Genomic DNA, 23379 nt, shown 5'->3' on the forward strand with positions numbered 1-23379 from the left:
CAGTTATAAAGATCTTGTGGCGCAAACTCAGCCACATGTATGGATCCCTTATTAGGGAAAAGGGGGCGTTTTGTGGTTGTCCTACCACAGGGTCCAGAAGAAGTAGGTTGCATGATGTCAGGCAGAGGAGAGGTGGTGCGTTGGTCCGCAGGACTGGCCTCCACGGTAGCTCTTGGCCAGCATTGGGCTGTCCTGCTCCGTGTCTCTAGATGGAAGTAGCAGCACTCCTGGCTGCCCCGGGTGACCTCCTGCTCTCACTGGGGGCGTGCCCACGCCCAGCATCCTTGCCCCTGAGCCTCCCAGGCACCATGGTACTTCTGCCCAGGGAAACTCACTGTGCCGGCCCGTTATGGCTCTGCTTGGAGTCATTCACGGGCAAGGTGATTTTTTTTTTTTTTTTAAGATTTATTTATTTATTTATTTTAGAGAAAGAGTATGAGCAGGAGGGGCAGAGGGAGAGGGAGAGAATCTCAAGCCAACTCCGCGCTGAGCATAGAGTCTGATGTGGGGCTCGATCTCACGACACCGATATCAGGACCTGAGCCGAAAGCAAAAGTCAGATGCTTAACAGATTGAGCCCCCCAGGCGCCCCAAGGGTGGCTGATTTTAGTTCTCCTCACCCACCTGCATTCTTTGACCAAATTAAACATCCTTTACACCAGGTACTTACAACTGAAAAAGAGCCCTATTTATTTATATTTCTGGACTAAATAATGATAACCACAGCAGTAGTAATAATAATACCCAGCAATACAGTGGCACCCGCCCCAACCCCCCACCTCCCAGACGTGGTCCCAACGTAGGGTTCCTTATAGACTTAGCATCTTTCCCTTGAGTAGGTGTATGTAACTCCTGCAGGCTGACCCCATACCCAACTCCTCTCCAGTCCTGGGAGTGCTGGGGTGGGGGGAAAGTAGGGCTGGGGGTCAGATGAGCAGGTTGGAATGACCCAAGGGGTGTTTTCCTGGGGAGCGGTCTGCTTGGGCCCATTGCTCTCCCATTCGGAGGGAGACATTTGGTAAAAAGGGCTGTCCCGCTGACGACGGCACAGCTGTCTTTGTCCGTGAGGGCGTTGACATTTAAGCTGGACTCTGGGCATTACCGGAGCCCTACCCGTGTCAGTCAGAGCGACAGAGACACCTCTTTTTTATGAGAAGGAAAATGCGACGAGATGAAACATGCGGATATTGTCTTGGCTGTGACAGCTGCCCCTGGTCTGCCTTTCTTTCGCTAAACCCAAGGTTAGCTAAGCCTAAAGAGAACATTAAGAACTTCCCCATAAGCCTACTTATCCCGTGCGCTGTCCCTCCAGAGTGACAGGTAATTTGCCGGACGTCTTCAGGATTAAAGACTGCTGGAGGAGAAAGTTGGAAGGACGCCTTGAGCTCTCCCGAGGATTCTAGCAGCCCGTTCTAAGACAGTCCATCTGCTTCAATAAAACACCAGTACCACTAGGCACCCTGCAGCAGGCACTTGCTGGGCACGGGACAGACTATCGCGGGTTTTACAGACTCACCAGGGAACCCCGTTATACACACTGGAAAACTCTATCTTAGGGAGGTCGCTTGCCTGTGGACACCCAGCTAGAAGGTGGTAGCGCTGGAATTTGGTCCAGATCCACCTAACTTTAAAGCCATGAGCGCCCACAGCACTGCCATGCCTCCTGCTCGCCCTGTGGGGAGTGTAAACTCCGCAGAGGAGGAGAGGGGAGTGTCTAGTGGAAGCTGAGCTCCCATCTCTGCTACCACGCAGGTGCGAGGCTCTCTACAGAGCAGCTCCCTGTTGGGTCAGAAGGGCCCTGGTGTGAATTTCTGGACCTGGGGAAGCCCTTTCAGCCCATGTCCTGATGGCCCCAACACCTCATGCTTAGAAGCCAAAGGCACCATCATTTTCCCCCGCCCCCACTCCACACACAGAGCCATCTGTAACCTAACTTGATCATAATTAAATTTTTAACACAAAATTGCAAGATTAATGGATTAATTACAATTTATTTGCAAAGCATTAAAAGCATGACTCAAGAGTGTTTTCCCTAAAGATTGTTTTGGGTTGCCCAAGGCAGGATAACTAAAGAGAGGAAAAGAGTGAAAAACACACAACCACCAACCTAATGAAAGATAACCAAATAAATCAGCAACTTCACTGAGTGAAGTCCACAGCCAGTGGGGTGCCCAGAAGCCCAGTGTGTGTCTTGGCACTGACGGGGCTCTCCAGGCGCCACGCTAATGAATCATCCTGCCTGCTTTCCCTTGTCTCTGTTTTCTGGAACAGCCTCCCTTTGACGGCGAAGACGAAGACGAGCTATTTCAGTCCATAATGGAGCATAACGTCTCTTATCCCAAATCCTTGTCCAAGGAGGCCGTTTCCATCTGCAAAGGAGTAAGTAGACCTGCCTTCCTTTTATAATCGCGGACTGAGAAGATGAATGGGGGAAATCTCTTTCCCGTAGTTCTGCTTCTGAGAGAGGTGGCAGAGAGCCCACAAACCCATGCCTCTGCTTCCAGCCACCAAGGGCCACCACTTGGTGACCTGCAGGAAGCCATGAGGATCATGGCGGCCTGGAAAGGAGGCTCTGCTCCCCATTCTGCCTGGAGCTCTGGTCCCGGCAGCTAATTGTAGTTCCTCATCCACCTCATGAAAGTGTGCCGTGAGTTACCAGAAATAACCTCGGGTCCTCGGAAAATGTTCGGTCTCTTCCCTTGCCTGACCTGCTGTGCCTTGGGTATTCATTCGATTCTCTTTTTTTGAGATCGAACATGCGTGCAGAAATGGGCCCGAGTCGTGGGTGTGTAGATCAGTGAATTTTCACAAAACAAACACACCTGGGTGAGTGCACCCAGGTCAGGAAAGGGAAGGTTTCCGACACCCTAGACGCCCCCTCCCTTCCTGTCCTGCAGTGACGCCCCGCCCTTCCAGAGAAGCAGTGTCCCCCGCTCATCCCTGCGGGGATTAGCCTTGTCTGTTTCGAACTTGGCACAAATGCGCTCCTATAGCAGACGCTCCCCAGGCGAGGCGTCTTTCACCCCACATGGTGATTGCGGCATTTCTCCAGATCCCCGCGTGGACACCGTCTTCCGTCTTCCATCTGCCCACGAAACATTCCATTGTGTGGTCACACCACAGTTTACTTATTCACGCTAGGGTGGTGGGGAGGGGCACAGGTTTGGGTTGTTTCCACTTTGGTTTGGGGCTGTTACATATAGAACCGCCCTGAAACTTCTAGGTTTTGTGTTTTGGGGAGCCTAGGAGCTCCTTTCTGCAGAGGAGAGACCCAGGAACAGAAATTACCAGGTCCTGACCTGTTAGTTTTTCACTGTAAAGCTTTACGCCACGAAATTACTATCAGACCCCGTGGAATATAGAATGTAACACACTCCTAACATTTTCTGGCACGTTTGATCGGGATCATGTGGGACGCAGTTATCTGGCATCTTCCGAGAGCAGGGCACTGTTGACATATCTGAACAGGGAGAGCCAGGCCTGACCCCAGAGCTTATAACCCGTGTTCGCCTCTGTCTTGCACAGTAGACGCGTGAGAATTAACACCTGCCGGTCACAGCATTTATTTTTCCCAGCGCTGAGTCTTTGATGAACACATTTGGGTCCAGGCAGTAAACAGGTATATGATGCCTGTTATCAGCACACATACAGTTTTTAGTGATTGCCTCCCTTTTTGCATACATACTTTTTAGAGACCTACAGAATGGCAGCTCTCATGCAGGTAGTGTACGAAGACACCTGATTAAATTCTTATGTTTGGCTCTGGGGCCACGTCACTTCCCAGTGTCCTTAATCATAAAAAATCGCTATAGAAAGACTCATACTGTCAATAGCATATTTGTGAGTTGGGGTCACTCTGTGCAAGCCACCGATTTCTCGGGGTGCTCCCCAGGCATCCACACCGTCAGGCTCGTAGCCGAGCTGGCAAAGGGAAGGTGCTATCGTCCAGCCTTCTCTTTTTCTCCTAATTTTAGTGTGCGTGGCAGGGGAGGGAGGGTCTTTTTCTCTCTCTTTCAGCTTTATTGAGGTGTAATTGGCAAATAAAATCGCAGTGTGTTGAAAACGTGCCCCATGGCGGTTCGACAGGCATACGCACTGTGGGAGGTTTCCCGCCATCGAGAAGTCACACCCATCACCTCACACAATTACCTTCTTGTCTTTTGGGGAGAGAATACTTAAGTTCTGCTCTCTCAGCGTATCTTAGTTATACAGTACGGTGTCGTCACCTCTGGTCCCCGCGTCACACATCGTGCCCTCTCTCTGCTGTTCTCCAGCTGATGACCAAACACCCAGGCAAGCGGCTGGGTTGCGGGCCAGAAGGGGAGAGGGACGTGCGGGAGCATGCCTTCTTCCGGAGGATCGACTGGGAGAAACTCGAGAACAGGGAGATCCAGCCGCCCTTCAAGCCCAAAGTGGTGAGTAGGGGATGTGGCTTGCCCCCGAGCCCCGTGTTCCTGAATCCCAGAGGGGTTCCACCCACCCCTTCTCTGGAGAGAGGAGGCTGGTGGCCCCTGGCCTCTGCGGGGTGAGAATACGGCCAGGTACCCGCCTCAGCTTCTACCTGGGCTCTGAGTCAGCATAGACCAGACCACAGGGCCTGTGCCCACCAGTCAGGGGGCTGCCGAGTGTCCCCCCCAAGAACTGAGAGGGAGCTGGGGCACCTCAGCTTTGGCGATCGGGCTGCATGGACCCGCACGCCCAGCAGAATGTCATCTCTGCTCTGGGTCCGTGACGGGGCGTTTCACCTGTGTCCCGTTTTCCAGGGTTTGCTTTGCTACTAAAGCATGACTCGTCCCAGCCAGCTCTTCCGCAGGCCCCGGCTGCGCTTCCCATGCTGGCCACGGCCCCTGCTGCCAGGAGTGCGAGTCACCCCCCATTCTGGCTTTGCCGCCCTCGTCGACACTCCTCCCACGGGACCTCCATTTTTCCCGTTTATTCCGCAAACACTATACATCAGGCCCTGTTCTTTACAAATTGGCTCAATAACCCTCTCGACAACCCTGTTCTGTGGCTAAACTAAGGCACAGAGAGGCTGAGTAACTTGCCTGAAGACACACAGCTGGTAGGCGGTGTTCTGGCTCTGGGATCTGTGTCCCTCCCCGACGACACCATCGCGCCATCTCAGGGACAGCCATCTGCCCATCTAATGACTGTCGGTGGCAACCAGCCGTGGCCTTTCTTGACGTTTCTATCTCTGGCGGTAACCTCGGGGTCGTTAAGACATCCGGCTCTTGACTCACGCCACCTGCCCCTTCACGGTGCTTCCCAGGGACGCTGCTTTCCCCCACATCCCATCTCTGGGGACCAGTGGACAGTGTCTTCCAGCTCGGCCGCCGTCTCTGGGGTGTCCCCGTGCTGCCCCTGCCCCCAAGGCCGCAGCGAGAGCAGCTCTGGCCCCAGGTCTGCTGGCGAAGCTCCCACACCTGTCTCCCCCGGCAGGTGCCCACGAGCAGGGAAAAGGGACCCTCCTGGGGTGACTGAGTCACTGGCTGGTCGGCACAGGCTTTGTTGTTAGAGCAGCGACCTCCCGTCAAGTATGCTTGTGTGTCCTCTAAGAATAAAACTGCTGGTGGGGAGCCCACTTCTACTTTTCCAAGATATTCTTAGCATCAACTAAAGCAAAACTAAAATGGATCAGGTCAGTTGACTCCCTCCTGAATCATCGTGTCCAGCAGGACCCTCGTCTATCTGCTCCCCACCTTCTCCTAGTGGGTCCCAAACCCAGATCTCAGGGGGTTTTCATGGGGTCCTTCCCCTCGGTGTACAAAGCCTGGCTTGGAGGGGGACTGGGGTGTAAAGGCCGTGATAAAGAATGCTGCCGATGGTCTCAGGACCATTCCGTTAGGGATTTTCTTCTTCGCCCTCCGTATTTGTTTAGCCTCCTTAAAATATGAAAGGCACACAGTAGCCTCATACACACAGCTCAGTTTCTGTACAGGAACAGCGGAGAGAACTCGTTCACCCTGCTGTAGGTGGGAAGCGAAATACAGCCACTTGTCAGTCGCTTTCCAGAAAGGGACGACAGGAAGCAAAGTCAGCCGTAAGACACAGCTCCTTCGATGTGTCCCCACCTCGGCCTCAGAAGACGTTGTCTGTTTGTGTGGTCACCTGCTTTCTGTGGACACTGGGGCCTTAAATTCAGATATAGGGGGACAAGAGGGTGACTCGGTTCCGGAGCCCGGAATCTGACTGCGCTGTTCCCCGTGGGCCGTGGAAATCACCGGAAGCAGAGTCCCAACCGCGGTGGGCAGCTGAGCCACGAGCAGGAGAGTGTGTGTGTGTGTCTGTGTGTGTGTGTGTGTGTATTCCTGGAATGCTGCTGTTTGTGTTTTTTTAGCTGAACACTAGCTAACATAAAAGGAAAGAAGATAGAGCCTCCTTCACAGCAGCCCTTGAACTCCAATACAGAAGCCAAAACCACATGCCAAAGGCCTGCTTGCTGAGAGCTCTGGTCAGAGCAGGAGGGACGGCCTCTGCTCACAGGGAGCTTTCCCAGGCCAGAGCCTATGTCCGGCTGGAGAACTGTATGCTGGAAAGGAAGATGCTGGAAAATGTACTCACGGGCAGTGGAGGGGGCAGCAGGGGACACAAAGCGGAGCCGGGGACAGGGGCAAGCCGCGGCGGGAGTGAGCAGCAGACTTCCTGTCCTGGGGCCGAAGAGTATCAAGGACACAGAGGTCGACCAGAAAGTTGGGGCTCCTGGGAGAGCTCCCAGGGCCTCCACCACGCCACGTGCAGAGCAGCAGAGTTTGGCCCCTAATCCCGGCCAAAGGGGCATCTCTGCCGCCTCCGGGACGTCATTCTGTTCCCGAGGTGCCACGCTGGAGTAGAGACAGCACACGCCAAGGACAGTCTGGGCGGCGGGAGAGGACATTTCTATCAGTGCAAAAGCAGAGGCCGCACATGGCACGCCAGGGTCCCAGCCTCCAAGAAGAGCTTCTGGCATGTTCGAGGGGCTCCGTGATGTGTCCCCGCTTCCTCGGTGAAAAATGTAGCTCCCTAACCCAGGACTAATGAAAAAGCCAAGAGGGGACAGAAAAACTCTGGAGCCCAGTATTCTCCGATGGGCAGTTTTGTCCTTTCAGAGGGAGATGGAGCAAGACATCCTCACTGTCCCCTGCTGCCGGGTGACTGACACTTGGACCGCGTGTGTGCCGAACCCCTCCCGGGGAGCATCTCCCCTCCGAACCAAATCGAGAGCCCCAGCGGGCGAAGCTGGTCTGCGTTCGTGAAGTTTGCTCGATGCTTTTGCTTATTCAGCATGAACCCATTTCCCTGAGATTTAGGGGGTTAAGGGCCCATTCCCTCCTGGCTCCCACAAAATCAAGGCTTTGTGATGCATAAATCTGTCAGGACGCTCCGCACAGAACTTCCCACCTCACAGGGACAGGGCAGTCAGGCCCTGCCGAGCAGCCGTGTTCTGGATTCGGTTTGAATTGACTCGTGTTCCAAGTGGAGAGAGGAACGTGGCCGGCGTCAGGTGTGTGGGACTGTGGCCATCACCTCGGACGGCGGCGAGTCTGGGGGCTCAGAGCTGCATACCCCAGGCACACAAGCGGCAGAGCCAGGGAACAGCCTGCCCCCGGGGAGGCCGGTGAGGGGGAGGGGAGTCCGGTCTGGCAGAGCCACGTCCCCAAAAGCCTGCTGTGCGCAACTGTGAGGGTGAAGACAGTTTTCTAGAAGATGCTTCCATCACTTATGTACTGGTTGATTATGTCAAACAAAAGCAAAAAGAAATACATCTGTGTTATACTCTCCTGGAGGTGAGCTCACTCTCTCTCTCTCATAATTCTCCTTTTTTTTTTTTTTAAAGATTTTATTTATTTATTTGACAAACAGAGATCACGAGTAGGCAGAGAGGCAGGCAGAGAGAGAAGAGAAGAGGAAGCAGGCTCCCCTCTGAGCAGAGAGCCTGATGTGGGGCTCAATCCCAGGACCCTGGGATCATAACCTGAGCTGAAGGCAGAGGCTTAACCCACTGAGCCACCCAGGCGCCCCATAACTCTCCTTCTTTATGGAAAAAAAAAGCACACAGCGAACTGGTTTCCTTTTTCTCTGAAAGAAAACACAACAGCGGAAGAGCCTCCGATCCACAGACGAAGGTCCGTCCGCTCAGCATTTGGCCGATGTTCTGAACAAGCCTGAGTCCCCATAGAGGCTTATTAATGTTCAGAAGAGTCCATGTAAGAAAGTTTTGTTTTTGTTTTTGTTTTTAATTTTTAAGTTCAAAGAAGATGTCGCTCCTGAAAAGGTAAATGTTCAGTTGCTGAGAGAGAAAAGCAAGGGGCCAGGCTGCCTCCCAGGGCATCAGGTGCGAGAGGAGGTTTCCAGGGGAAAAGATGGCACAGCCAAGCCCACGTGGCCCCACATCCTGAGAACCCGTGCAGGGAAGGAGAGCGCCTTCTTTCTGCTTTGCTTGGATAATCAAAGGCTGAGCATGCCCTTCGAGGCACACATGAGCCCAAGACTCTGATCCAGTGTCGCTTTGAATTTTGTAGGCTTTTACCCTGATTTATTATTCATGTGAATAAAATGCCCAAGAGCAGCCTTCAAGTTCCCGTTCATCCTGCCCATGATAAATAACAGTTTCTACATATATCAGAATCGGAAAGTTAATTGATTTTTTTTTTTCGTTTTTTGAATTCTATCCATTGGCACCTAGGAGCAGAATAGCTAGTTCACAGGTGAGCCAAAAACCTTCCTGATACTTAAGTGGTTATTAGAGAGAGAAAGATTAATCTATAAAGTTAACACCGCAAAATATATTCCTGAGTTGATAGATGAGCAGAGCCCTTTGGAAATAGGCTTGTCTGTCATGGAGAGCCTTTCTGGGGAGATTGCTGTCCTTATTTTATAAAAAAAAAAAAGAGAGAGAGAGAGAGGGGAAAAATATAACTTTCATCGGGATGCTGTCATCCTTGCGGCAAGAGCCAGAGAGAATAGGAACAGTGGGTACAAATGTGGGTGCCGTGGTAGTAAGATTGTACAGTCAAGTTCATTTCCCCAGTCACCCTGAAATCCTTTACAGGTGTATCTCGGGGTGCCTGTGGGTTTGGTTCCAGATGGCCACAATGTGATGAAGTCCATGACACAGCAAAGCGAGGCAATGCATTTGGGGGTTTCCCGGTGCATCTAAAAGTTACATTGACACATCTTTTGGTCTACCAAGTGTGCACTAACATTGTATCTTAAGAAGAAAAAACAATGCATGTATCTTCGTTTAAAAATTCTTTGTTGCTAAAAAGTGCTAACCATCAGGGGAGCTCTTAGCGAGGTCTGTCACTGATCACAGACCACTGTAAAAAATATAATAATGAAGATGTTTGAAATATTGTGAGAATTACCAAAATGTGGCCTAGAGACGAGAAGTGAGCAAATGCAATTGGAAACAATCGTGCCAGTAGACTTTTTGGATCCCAGACTTCCACAGACTTCCGATTTACCAAAAACACAGGGTCTGTGGAGTGCAGTGAAACAAGGCATTTCACGGTGCCGTTAGCTTGTCTGGAAAGTTTGATGCCGGTTTAATTCCCAAAGTCAGTGCAGCATGCCTTTTTAATTTTTGAAAATAATTAATTTTGAAGTAGCATCTCATTTCAGTGTTGCAGAAGAGTTGTAAAAATAGCACAAAGAATTGGTACATTGGCTTCACCCAGATTCCCTAAATGTTAACATTTTAGCACATTTGCTTTATCATTCTTTCTCTACGTCGCCGAGTGTGCGTGTGTGCAGACACACACACAGGCGGGTTTGTTTTGGTTTTTTCTTTTTTGGACCATTTGAGAGTAAGTTGCAAATGTGATGCCTCCTTACACCTACGTGTTCCATGTGTCTTGCCTCAAAGCAAGGCCACCACTTTTCTGAAGGATCCCGCGGGAAAGGTCATTCTGCAGAGTGGCGGCCATCCCAGTAGAAGGAGGAGGGACCCGGAGCGCTGGACTGAGTGCGCTGTGCCATGGGCAGCCTTGGGCTGTGTGCAGTCATCCTCCTGGGTAGTAGATAGGTTCATTCTCCTGCCTTTCAGTGGCACCAGGAACTGTGATGCCCTGGAAAAGTGAGAGATTCTCAAGACTCTGGGAGCTCCACCAATACGTGAACCCTAACCAGCCTCCAGAGACCAGAGCCTGCCGCCTCATGGTGCCCTCGGTGTGATTTGTGCCTCTAGAACAGCCTAAGCCAGCTTCCGTTGGGCTGATGAGAGGCAAGGAGTCTGCCTGTTCTTTGATAACTACCCTCCCCAATGCTCTTTTTTTTTTTAAGATTTTGTTTATTAATTTACGAGAGAGAACACGTGTGCAAGAGCAAGGGGGAGGGACAGAGGGAGAGGGAGAAGCAGGCTTCCCGTTGAGCAGGGAGCCCGACACAGGACTTGATCCCAGGACCCTGGGATCATGACCTGAGCTGAAGGCAGAGTCTTAGTTGACTGAGCCACCCAGGTGCCCCCAAGTGCTCTTCTGCTTGAAAGAGAAATGGGAAGCCGTGAGATGTTTAAAATAACAGTCCAGTTAGGTAAGTAGCTCTGTCACCAGCCTCGGGGAGCTTCGGTGGCAAGGGACGGGGTCCTCGCACAACCTGTGTGCCTCATGACGTGTGAACGGACAGCCTCCCATTGTCTGAAGTGATGGTCTCCAACACCGATGGTCATCCCCACAACCTGTTTTGGGAAAGGAGCCTTGAATCCTCCCAAGCTGGCCGTCGGCATAAAGCCAGGCCGAGTGGAGTGCACATTCCTGTTCCACAGAATACGGCCGGGATGAACCAGGACTATCCGCTCACAGATACGTGGCTCTGACACCTACAAGAATCCGCTCAGCTAATGTGTGGCTTAAAGCCTGAGTCTGTGAACAAACCCATCGAAAGAACCGGCTCATCCCGGTCCAGCGCTGGCCATACCGGAGGTGCGCTCTAGTGCTTGCCTAGGCAGCACGTGTGCTAAAATTGGAATGCTCCAGAGAAGATTCAGCCTGGCCCCTGCACATGGACGACTCGCGGATTCCTGACATGTGCTCCGAGGCAACAGATCACTGAGCACTGTTTAATTGTGTCTGAGAAACAAAAACCTCCAGTCTATCACTACAGGTGGTGTTGGCAGGAGGTGAAGGAGGTCCTAATCCCTTTTTAAGAAATCATGATTAAAACATTAGCTCACTGTGGCGAGATAGGTAAGCAAGGAAAGATGGATACAAAATGACAAGACGCGATCTCCCCCACCCCAAATGCAGGTCCCACTAATTACTGTCTCTTCCGAAAGCTTCTGGAAAGCTGTAAGCGTGTGTGATCATACCCACAGCAAGGTTGTACCACGCGTCCCGTGGTTCACCTTGGACCTTTCACCCGGTGATATATCTGGGAGATGTTCACACGTGAGTGCATGTGGGTCTGTGGCATCCTTTACACGGGCCATTCTGATTCTCAACTTCCCACCACAGGCACTGACTCTTTGTTCCAAATACTCTCCTCTGTCCATTCTTATTCTCCAGACTTTCTGTACCAAAATGCACTGGCTGCAGTGGGCATCCAGGCCTTCGGTGAGCACGTTTCCAGATCCTTGAGTGACTAAATGAGCAAACTAACCCCACTTTTTAACCCCAGGCGTGTGCTCCTGCTAGTGTTGGGTCATGCATGGAAGACCATTCCCTGAGCATGCTGGTCGGAGAAAGGGCTGCTGCCTGGGGCCTCAGGCCCCTCACTGGATGGTCCCCTGGTGTGGACATGACCTCCCAGGAGGCTCAAAGCAGAATATTCCCGTTCATGTCTGCTGTCGGTTATGTAACTAAATGAAGTCCGCACACAACCGCGAGTCAGAAAGCCATGCACAGATGTCAGCAGGGTTCCTACTAATGCTGCACTAGGACCACCGCACAGTGGGACTGAAACACGGGGTCCCCTAAGATGAAGCAGGCCCTGCTACATCTGGCAACAGCCAGAGACACTCCCCACCTCAATAAGTTTCCTTTTTCCTTCCTCTTGCAACATGCCTTTCCTCTCGCTTGGTTCCACGCTCTGCCTGCTCCTCTGGGTTTGGTTCGGTTTTGCTTTGCAATGGCAGTGTTTTCGAGCTACTCATACTCACCCTAATTCCCATACCAGTGACCGTGGGGTTATAATCTACATGACTGAGACACCAAGGTAAAGGACAGGAATGAGACCAACACATGTATTGTGCGTTCTCGGTGGCCCCTCCCAGGTAAGAATCATGAGAAGCCGACTTGTGTGTGGCAGGCGATCTCTCCCCATGGCCCTCAGGGTGCGCCAGGTGTTGAGTGGACCACGCACCATCCAGGACCGTGGATGGGGAGTGCTGTGATCCCAAAGTTCACCTGGAGTCAGCATTTTCCCATGTTTTGTCCCATCTTTACTGTGCTTGATTTCTCCTGGGTTCATTTTACTAACTGATGAGTTCACCAAATAGGTAGGAATGTCAGAACAACAAAGGACATATATGTCCTGAATCCAGAGCTGAGTAAGGCGGGTAGATTATTAATGGTGTTCCTTCATCCCTCACATATGAACCCTGTCCCCTTTACATGCTGTGCCTTAAGTTGTAGCATGCCTGATGGTGAGAAGGGATTGCACACACTCTCAGTCCTTTGATCTCCACAATTGCTTTGGAAGGTGGACGTTCACATCCCCCTTTTATCTTTACAAAGAAGTGGGGTGAGTTTCCCAAAGCTGTACCCTGGGCTTTTGACCTCTGGTGGGTCCTTCTTCCCACTGTACCTCCCATTTTCCCTCAGGTGTCAAACACAATCTCTGCTCTCGGGGAGAAACCGAGGAACTGTCTGGGCTCACACACTGGCCCAGCCTCGTCTGGGGTCCCTCCTGCTGCCCTCTTCTCCTCCATCTTTGTCCCACACCAGTTGTGTGGTGCTTTGCACCCCAGATGGCAGAAGCCTCCACTGGGGACAGGTGGGGTGGCCTTTGGAGGCGAAGGAAATAAACATTCCGCCAGGGGATTTTGCTCCCAAGTAGCAAATCCCTGTGTACAGGGGCAGGCGGCCTCGAGCTCTGAGGCCATGGCTAACCCCACCCTGCCTGTTGTCACACACTGCGGAAAGGCTGCCCTTCCGGTGGCCATGGTAATAACTTTCTTGCACCATCTCTGAGGAAGGTTGAGAGGATGTCTGTAGTCTGGCCAGCCTCATTCTTCACCCCCACTGTCACCCACTCAATCTTTCTCAAGTATCACCCAATGTCCCCTGAACCCTTCATTCTCTGGGTGTCATCTTCATCCCTCCCACATTCAAGATGGCGCCTGAGTCTTGCTGCGCAGAAGACAATGGTGAAGAGTAGGGTTGGCCCGTAGACGGCAGGAGGGATCTTCTGTGTTTAAAATATAACAGCTTGTTGAAGGCTTTATTTTTTCCCTGAAGATGCAAAAGCACTGGTTTTCATTATCCTTTCTAGTCGTTGGTGGTGGAGATGGGAGGGTAGTCACAGTTTCCTACATAAACATCTTGAAAAATGATCAGGTCGAGATCTTCTCTTGTTTGGCCTAAAGAAGATTGTCTGTCTCTGGGCTAATTTCACTGAGTTACGGAGGGCTTATTTTTTAACGTGTTAAGAGACCCTCCGTGGTGGGAAAATAAGTGCTATTTCTCATAGTACCAAAACTGTGATGAAAATCTCTGCTCTTTGAGAGGGGGAAAGTGGCATTCATCTGGTGGGAACTCCCTTGGAACAAGAGGTCCTTCTGAGTTTTGGGTCTTATCTGACCCTGGGATGCAACCTGCAGCGTTTCCAGGGCTTTCCTGCCCATGGCTTGCTGAGATCTACTCGCTCAAGCTGAATTTTTATTCTTTGCCTTCAGCCTGTCCCTTCAGCTCAGTGAATGGGCTTTAAACAAGGCTTTCCTTTGCTGGAGTGTGATTTCTCTCTCTTTAGGACCAGGGAACATTCCAGAGCAAGTTAGAGTGGAATGGAAAAGGAAGAGGTGTCTGGCGTTGAGCAGTTCTGAGACCATCGGTCCTCCTCCCGTGCAGTGTGATCACCGAGCTGGGATTGGACTGGCCTGGTCTCCGCAAGCCCCCTTAGCTGTGGCCCGGCAGCCCACACAGCACGAGGCCTGAAGCAGCGAGGGTGTCTGCCCCGTGTGTTCCCACACTTCACTTCCCGAGCTGTGGCAGCCCTTAGGAGTAACCGTCCCCAGGACAGCCGTTCTAGAATCTCACATCCTCGAGCATCCGTCCCCATCCCCGGGCTTCTCGGTGCTGATGTATATCTGGTCGTCTTTTTAGACCTTGGGGACTCTTCTTCTAGTTTTTTGTTGAATTATTTGGCCGTTAAGCCATGGCTTTTGGAATCTCCCATTAAAAGATGATCTGTGAATGCCCTAACGATGGAACCCAAAGGAAGGGTCAGACCTGTGCCGTCTTTTCCCAGAACAGTTCAGCAAATCCCAGCTTGGATGGCTGGAGACACGTTTGACCTTGGCGACCTTCCTCTTCCTCTTCGAGACTTCACCTATCACTTTTCCTAGAAGTTCCTTCTTTGCATCTTTGTGCGGTTAGTGACTAGCAAAAGAAATGCGAATGATCTCTTTTTAAGGGAGCTCTCGTCCCGGCCACTGGGAGCACCTACAGTGCTGGGCGTCGATTAACCAAGTTCCCAAAAGTCATCCTCCTCTAGCACAGCACCGTCTCTCGTGCAGGGGGCAGGGCCTGCGGGATGAGCAAGCCCAACAGCTCGGCCTCCACGGGGAGGCCACCAGCGCCCCGTACAGTCCCCTGGTGTGGAATCTCCCCGGTTCGGAATGGGTGGTCACTCGTGAATACGAAAACACCCTCCGAAAGGAAAACTGTCCGTTGTGAAAGACCTCACTTGAACTCATAACGTGCCTCCGGAGCGGGGTGCACAAAGCCTAAGGAAGCTAGATTCTCAAGGAAACCTTCTAGAAGATGGGGAAGTTGTAGAAGAAGAAGTGGGAATTCGGTCTGGGAGACTAAACCGGCCTTACAAAAATAACAGCAACCCTTGCGCTCTCACCGCATGCTGGGGTCCTCGCGAAACACTGTGCCCTTAACCTCCGTGGCAGCCCAGGGAGGGGGCGTGGCTCTTCTGGCCGCTCTACACTCGCGGGAGTGGGATGCCCCCCTCTCCCCGCTCCCTGCTTCACAGTGTAACTAGAGCTGTCCTCTGTTGAGGATGCAGGGATGCCTGGTTAGGGTAAAACTGTGCTAACTCGGAAATGATTCCTGTCGCCCCGTGGTACCAGCAGGTAGGAGGGTGGTCATTTGCAACATGGGCAATGCCATGATTGGTATCGCCCATGTCTCAGAGTCATCTGGGGTCCCGGGGATGTCACCGTGCCACAACCCTCCTGAGCGGCTGAGAAAGTGAAGACACCCCTTCCCCCGATTTGGGATCTGATTTGCAGGCGGTGCCTGCAGCCCTGTCTGGGTTGAGTGCCCCAGTGGACCCTGGAGGGAAGGAATTGCCAAGGCAGAGAGGAAACTCTGCTCTCCCCGCTCAGGGCACCCAAGCAAAACCCCTCCGGCCCGAGACCACCTGTGAAGGAACTCCGTATCAACCTGCAGTTGACCCGATAGATCTAGATACGCTGAAGTCCAGCTGGGGCCCAGGGTAAATGTCCCAACCATGCCACCACCCCTGCCTCTGTCCTGGTTGAAGACTGGGGACTGGGGTTTTTAGAACTTTCCAGTTGCATGAATAACACAGCTCTTACTTTAGTACAATTGTGGTTGCAAAGAACCACGTGTGGGACAGAAATCTCAGCCTCTTGGCTCAGAGGTCGCTGTCTGCATTCCCGCCTGAAATCCTGGCCTTTCAGCGTGGACTGTGACTCGTGGCCCCTTGCGTGTGGCATCACGCTCACAGCCCGCTCTGCTCTCTGAAGTGGAAGTGAAATAAAACGGGCCGTGTCCTTGCTGCTGCCTTTACTATCAGCAGTGCCTTTCCCTGGAGGGGATCCGTTCCAAGGGTAATTGAAGGTTTACAGCCCAGTGACTCTGTGTGATTGTTTGCTGTGGCTGGCTTTGGAACCCAGTCGGTGTGCAGGTTCTCCAGAATTCTTCCTGCCTCGTCCAGTCCCAATGCCCCCCGGGCCACGCTCGTCCCTGCAGAGGCCTCTCAGAGAGCCACCCCCTGTGCTTTGCAATAATGACTGACCTTTCCTCCTTTTTCTCTCTTCTCCGCAGTGTGGCAAAGGCGCAGAAAACTTCGACAAGTTCTTCACGCGAGGCCAGCCTGTCTTGACCCCGCCCGATCAGCTGGTCATTGCGAACATAGACCAGTCTGATTTCGAGGGGTTCTCGTATGTCAACCCTCAGTTTGTGCACCCCATCTTACAGAGCGCAGTATGAAACCCGCCGCTGAGAACCAACGCCTCCCCGGCCCCCAGGCCCCCCCCCCACGGTGGGAAATGAATCCTTAACCCTAAAATTTTAAGGCCATGGCCTTTTCTCTTGTTTCAGATTGAGGGGAGGGGGGGCCTGAAAATGTTAGGGTTATTAGTCCAAATGTGAGTAACTGTTCAGGGTCTCTCTCTTACAACCAAGAACATTATCTTAGTGGAAGAAGGTATAATGTACAGTGTCCAGTTTACTTATGTCGAAGTCCTGTCTGGCTGTAGGTTAACCCTTCCTAGAAAGCAAACAAGCTCTCCCCCCCTCCTTTTTTTGGTACGATTTGATATATTTTTCCTTGCCCCTCTGTCGATTTCCACCCTTGGGGTCCCGCCAACCAGAGATGTTAAAATGAACCTGTCCTGGGGCCAGTGACTCTCCACCTGAGACGTCTTTGGAACGAAAGAACGGGGCAGCCCAGAATGTGAGCCAGGTGGGATTGGGGGTGGGGGTGGGGGAGGCTTTGAAATACCCGCTGCTTCTTTTCTCTGCCTCAGTGGAAACAGTCCCTAGAATTCGAGAGGCCGAGATGAATCATGCCCCTGCCCGTGAGTTATTTGCAAGCTCAGTGTTACCAGGGGTGGACAGTCTTCACCCAGTCACGGCCCAGTGATTACTGGTCTTCAGAAGGAGAGAGAACGAACCTCAGATGACCGTCGGGTGAACCTTTCAGCTCCCCTGTTTGGTTGATAAATTATCTTGATACTTGCATTTCTTTTTAAGAGGCCAAATCTTCTAAAGACTTTGCTAAAAGAGCATGTGAAATCATTTCAGATCAAGGACAAACCAGTGTGTCTGTGTGTGTGTGTGTGTGTGTGTGTGTTCATTTTAATCTCTGGGAGATTACTCTGCGATCCAGGGTGCCATCAGCAATCATACCACTATCGCGAGAGTTGTTAGCCAACCCCCACCCCTCAACCAGTATTTTGCTACCTACGTCCTCAGAAGCTGATATGGACGCCCCCCCCACCCCTTTTGTACTTATTTATTTACTAGGCTGCGGTGTCGTCCACGCGAGTACGGTGTACAGTAACTTAACAGAGTGTCGACTAGAGCATAAGTCTCCATGGATCAATCTTCCTCTCATCTCCACCCTTGACCTCCGCTAAGGGATGAAAACCAATAGAGTTTGGTCCCCCGCGTCCAGTTCATGTTGAATGACACACCTGAAGCTGTAGAGTCAGGAAAACCTGGGTGCATATCAGCTCGAAGATGTCTTATTGCTAGAAGGATTTTAATATGTTTTGCAGATGCATCATGCAATGAATTTTGCATGTTTCTAAGAAACCTTAATAACAAGTGAATCTATATTATTGATATAATCGTATCAAGTATAAAGAGAGTATTATAATAATTTTATAAGACACAATTGTGCTATATTTGTGAAGGCTCTTGTTTCTAATCTGCTTTTATGATTAAGTTTTCGCTTAATTCCTAGCTACGTGCTTCCCCTCCGCCCGCCCCCACTCCTCGCGTACCCCGCACACTGGCCCTGTATCGGATATATTAATTTTTTATCGTAGATCTAATTTTGAAATGAATGGCTATTTTACATGATCAATTAGGCTTATATACATATATATATATATATATAAATATATATATAAATATTTGATTCTACCTGCAAACACAAGTTTTTGTTTTCGGGGATGATTTCCGAGATGACATTCTCTCCTCGCTCCCCAGCGCCATTTCCCACTGCTATGCCACTCTTCCTTTTGGGGACATCAGGCAGCGTTTGACTCCAGTCTACCTAGTACGTCTGTGTAGGCGTGATGTTGTTGTCACAGTCCCCGGCTGGACTCCCGTTTGGTTTTTCCTTTTCAGCCCTGCTACTGTTAGTGACTTGGGGTAGGAGGGGCGGGAAGACAGCCCTCCTGCTGCGTGCGTGTGCAGACACACCGGAAGCGCGCTGTCCATCCTGCTGCCCCAGGAACGATCTGCCCTTTGCTCCCGCGCACACACGCTTCACGAGACGACCGTCCAGTCCCAACAGTCCCCCTGGGCCCAGCCACCCCCGGCACTATCCGCAGATTCTTCAGAAGCTGCAGATTTTTCTTCCACCGGTTGCTAGAACCAGGCTTCCCAGTCTTGGGATGAGCACCTCTGCGGTGAGACACCATGCTAACGCAAGGCCCTCGGAGAAGCCGGCCTCCAGCGACAGCAAGAGCATCCAACACGGAAGCAGTTACCAGGTCTCACGGCGCCGCTCTATTTCCCATTGGCCCCCAAACGCATCTCCCAGCTCGCACCTCCTCGTTTCTACTCTCTGGCTCTTTGCCTGAAATTCATGTGACACAGGACCACGGGACGGTCTTTGAGATTGACGGGCCTGGTCCGTCCTGGGAACCCTTGATTGGAGGAAGAGGTGGGGTAGACAGTGTGTCAGCCCCGGAAGGAGGCACTTCCTCTGTCCTCCTTTATGGGCTGTAGATGTCAGAACCCAAAAAGGGCCCCAGCGTACCCAGAGCTGCAGTCCTGCTGGTCAGTGCACATCTGGGGGACACTGCCTCGCCGGGCACACCTCCTTCGGGTGGGTAGAAAAGGGGCCAGTGTATAGAATGAGCCTTAGGAACAAAACAGCCGGTCACCCTGCCCCAGGCTGGAGCAACAGCGGGACGGCTTCCAGCCAAGCCCCAGGCAGCGAGGAAGGTTTCAGAAAGGAACACATGAGGGGTTCGGGGGCGCTGGCTCCCGAGCCCCAGGCCACCTGCTTATTTCTGAGCCCACAACAGTCTCCGGCTTTCCCTCACCCAGCCAGCAGGTTTCCAAATTATTCATAATTCTCCAGGAAATGTATTCAGCATCTCAGCTGGCTTATATTCTTTTCAGAATGTGTGGCAGAGTTTTAAAAGAAAATCTGGCTGCCCCCCCCCACCGCCCCGCGTGGGAACAGGAGGCTTGAGGCCAAACTTGGGGGGAGACCGTAAACCTCAGGGCCTACCAATGGGTCACCGTGATGTGCCCTGAATGGTGCATGGCTTGGTACCGAATCCAGATAAAGGCTAATGTGTTAAGGGTCTGAGCAGCCCCAGACCGTGATTTCTGAAAGAAGAAACCGTGTGGGTGACCGTGACCAGGCTTAGACCAGCTGATAAAAGCAGCGATCTCTGTGGTTCTGTGGTGTCGTCCATTGTGGTGGCATCGTGTGAAAACGCAGGGAAGCTGGCAGCTGGAATGAGGAGAGCACTTGAACTCTTGGAGTTCAGGCCCTGAGCGTTGCCTGTATCGTGGGGCCTGTGGAGGTCCAGGACCCTGGGCAGAACCTAGCACAGTCGGCTTCCCCGCCAGACCCCTTAGCCCGTGACTCTGAGGGGCCATTCACTTCGCCTTGCCTTCTTTTCCCTTGGACGGTGTCTGACTCAGCAGCAGATCTGGGCTCTGAGGCTGCAGGCCAGTGGGCCAGCAGCCCCTGTCTCTTGGCACCTTGTCTAAAGACGCTAGATGCTTGGTTTCGATGGAAGTTTCTGGAGTGTGCGGCCGGGTATAGCCCTCGGAGGTGAATGGGAGGCTCCCTAAAGACAGTTCATTCATTCAAAAGGCGATGGCTGCTCTCCAGCCCCTCTGCTTCTCTTTGATCCCCGTGACCTGGTGCCAGCGAAGGCAGAATCCCCGTCCGTCTGGTCTTAAGAGATGTGTCAGGCTCTCTTATCAGGAATTCTGGCAGAAAAGTGGAGCATTAGGGCGCTTCAGAAACATGACCGGATGTGGCCAGTTGCCGGGTGATGAAAGACCACAGTTGACACAACCAGCCAAGGACGGTGGGGCGCCTGTCTGAGCTGCCGTCCTCAGCAGAGCGAGGTGTGGACCCAGAGAGCCCCCGCTGACGTGCAGAGGGGGGAGGTCAGTGGAGGCTGAGGTCCATATGGCATTTAGAGAAGAGAAGAGCGGGGACTGAGCATATCTGAACGATGCTTGTGAGAGGAGGGAGGCAGGAGGCTGTGCAAGGAGAGGCCATCTCGGGAAGAAAACTGCTGCCATTTCCAGTGGCTTTGTGTTGTGGCTTGTTGGTGCATTCGATGGCTACCTCCTGCTGGTCCCCGAGCACAGGTTCGTTACCAGGGACACAGTCTGGTCCTCAGAAAGCATCCCCTGAATGCTGGCCGCATCCACAGCAGCCACAGGAAGCTGCTGCCCCTGCCTGCCTCGAGGTGGCTCTGGGCAGGGCCACACCATTCCGCTCACCCTGGGAGACAGGAGGTCCCCACCCGGCTTCCACCGCAGCATCCTGCCTAGAAGGACAGAGGATGGAGGGAGAAGGGGCAAAACGAAGGAACACTCCTGTCCCCACCTGATGGCCCTTAGCGGGAGAAATCTCACTTTTTGCTGGGACTCATGTTCTCAGGATTGAGGAGGGAGGGAAAGTGAGAGTCTGATATTTTTAAATGCCTCTGAAAGGCAACACCAACTGACAGTCACTTTCTCACTTTACGAAGTCACCTGATTCTTGGGTGTGCATATCACACCATTTCCTGTCTCTTTAAGCCCATCGGGGCGGGAGTGCTTGATCCCCCCACAACCCCATGACTAGCACACTAGTCATCAGCAGGAAGGAGGCAGCCGGGGACCAAAGGACGATGGTGATGGTCAGTCATTAAGAGTTACAGGAGCAACGGGGCCAGGATGGTTAGTACCAGTGACGGGAAAGGGCACTCTGGCTCTTAGTGACCACACGCTAATGTGACAGGTGGGAAACTATTTTTGGAAACCTTTTCCTTGAGTTGCTTGGATTACATCTCATGGAATACACCAGACTGTAAACATGTCTGTCATTTCTCATTGAGGCCGATGAGACAACATCTAGGGAATGCTGTATATTTTATATTTCTGCTAAGGAAGATACAGAAACTTGGGAAAGGTTACCTGAGCTACAGTGAGTGAAGGCATCTAGAAATGGTGTCAGCCACAATCCTGTTAATTTTCTAACGTCAGGGACTCTTTGGGAGGGTTAAAATCACGTGTGACTAGGACCCCATGCCTCTGATCTGTGATCAGGAGTCGGGTGATAATTGTGGAGGTCAAATCAGTCATCAAACAGCCTTACAAGGACCCTACATTAAGGCCCACAAGTTCCAAAGACTTTTTTTTAAAACTTAAGGAAGAAATTAGTTAATTCTAATAGAACAACAATATACTGGGCTATTTGTACTTTTTTATAGAGAACTTTAATAACTCAATTCTTCTTTTAAAATAAGTTTTTAAAACAAAACTACTGACAATTTGATAAGATTCCAATCCTATGGGGCATGGAGGAGGACTCAGCTGGGGTCAGCTAGAGCACCCCTGACCTGTACTCCCACTGCAGGATTTTCCCATGCCAGTGGCATATGATGTCCAGATCAGGACAGCTGGAAATTCAGATGGAATGTGTTGGCAGACTGATGCCCTTCATATTTTTGATGCACACTGAGGATAGCCACCTAAGGTCTGGAAACCTTTGGACCATAGGAATGATGGTTTTATTGCCCCCTTCCAGAAGCAGCCCTAGGATAACATTCCCCTGGGGTCCCTGGAATCTCTTTCTCTGCTCTGTGAGGGTCTGTGACCACCTTTTGGTTTGGGGACTGGGCGCATCCTCGGCTCTGTCTCTAGTCCCCACAAGTCTGCAAGGCTCACATTCAGTGAAAATTCAGAGGTGCCCTAGAAAGATTTTGTCCATTAGGCAATTCATTTATACTTCAATATCCCCGAGAAAGAAGAGGCGGCAACAAACACTCCCAAGGGCCTCTGTCTCCGAATTCTCTCTTACATGAGTAGACAGAACCCTACATTTCAGAAACTCTCCAGTCTACTTTATAGGAACTTTTTTTTTTTTTCCTAAAATAAAACAAAAGATGGCTTTGCATTTTCTGGTTAAATAACTGTGTCTTTGTCTCCTCTGCTTAACTTTAGGAGTATTTATTCTTGTGATTGTTCATAGATTTTTGTTGATATTCTTCCTGGAAGAATGGGATCCTTAAGGGGATTAGTGAACGATTCAAAATCATCCGTGAAGGCAGTTACGCTTTTGAGTGTAAATGGTCTGAAAATTCACCTCCTATCCCTTCTAGCAGGGTCTTTCAGAGTATCTTTTATAGATGGTCAGAGACATTTGAAATCAGTGCTTTTGCCCCATGAGAGAGAGAGAGAGAGGGAGTGTGAGTGTGTGTGTGTGTGTGTGTGTGTGTGTGTGTGAGAGAGAGAGAGAGAGAGAGAGAGAAAGAACATGTCATGTTTAAATCATTCATTGGAAAACATCCTATAAGACCCGAATCTGTATGGAGGAGGAAGATGAAGAGACGGAGGTTGAGGTTTTTTCCTTCTGTATAATCACCTTCTGACAAAATGTAGAGGCCATTCAACTGTCCAGCAACATCTGGTTTAAAGCAGGCAAGATGGATGTGTAAGTTACTACTGCCGCTTTCCTCGATTTGTATAACCTCTGATCTTTGTTTGCATGATATGCTTTGTTAGATACATTCATTGTAGTTTGGAAGCAAGTGTGTACGAATAAATATAATGACCATTCCTCAGCGTCCTCGGTCTCATTTGCCTGGTCCCTTTGTGGCTTCACAGTTATGGTTCAGCCCATTTGCAGCCAGAATTCCACCCCGGGCCTTCTCCTGTCCATGCAGGCCTCTCTGTTTAAGTTCATGCTGGATTTTCTTAAAATGCTTTGTGCTTTGACTTGAGACCCCAACAGTCACTGGGATAAAGGAGCAGCAGATCACTCCCTCGTTCATGGATCAGCCCTTGGCATGGATCAACCCCAGCCTGCTGGGGGCTGGGAGGTGGACACAGGTGCCAGAAATGTGCTGGAGAGGGGAGCAGGACACCTGGCGGAGGCCCCCCTGCCTGCCGGGAGTTTCCGCTCTTCACTCCCAAATGGTGGGGGACACACAGCACCTGACAAGAGCATTGTCCATTCTGTCGGCCACGCTGTGCACCCAGCTTCGGGACGGCCGCTGCTCTTGGCACCCACAGCCTTCATTCTGGATTTACTTTATTCATAGGTGAAAAACGGGGAGTAATTTTT

The 23379-nt window shown here is 51.5% G+C and overlaps 1 protein-coding gene and 1 non-coding gene across 2 annotated transcripts in view; both read left to right on the plus strand.

Annotated features, from left to right (window-relative positions):
* PRKCA (protein kinase C alpha) overlaps positions 1-22871 on the plus strand; it is a 392310-nt gene extending 369439 nt beyond the window's left edge. Inside the window, exons 15-17 of the mRNA XM_044247588.1 lie at positions 2272-2379; positions 4275-4415; positions 16158-22871. Coding sequence (XP_044103523.1) covers positions 2272-2379; positions 4275-4415; positions 16158-16322 — 414 coding nt within the window. The 3' untranslated portion in view covers positions 16323-22871. The remainder of the gene's footprint in view (positions 1-2271; positions 2380-4274; positions 4416-16157) is intronic.
* On the plus strand, positions 10909-11016 carry LOC122908091. The gene has a single exon (XR_006384881.1). It is a non-coding gene; the product is annotated as a U6 spliceosomal RNA (small nuclear RNA).
* Positions 22872-23379: the final 508 nt, after the last annotated feature.

This window comes from Neovison vison, chromosome 5, assembly GCF_020171115.1.
Source record: "Neovison vison isolate M4711 chromosome 5, ASM_NN_V1, whole genome shotgun sequence".
NCBI classification, from domain to species: domain Eukaryota; kingdom Metazoa; phylum Chordata; class Mammalia; order Carnivora; family Mustelidae; genus Neogale; species Neogale vison.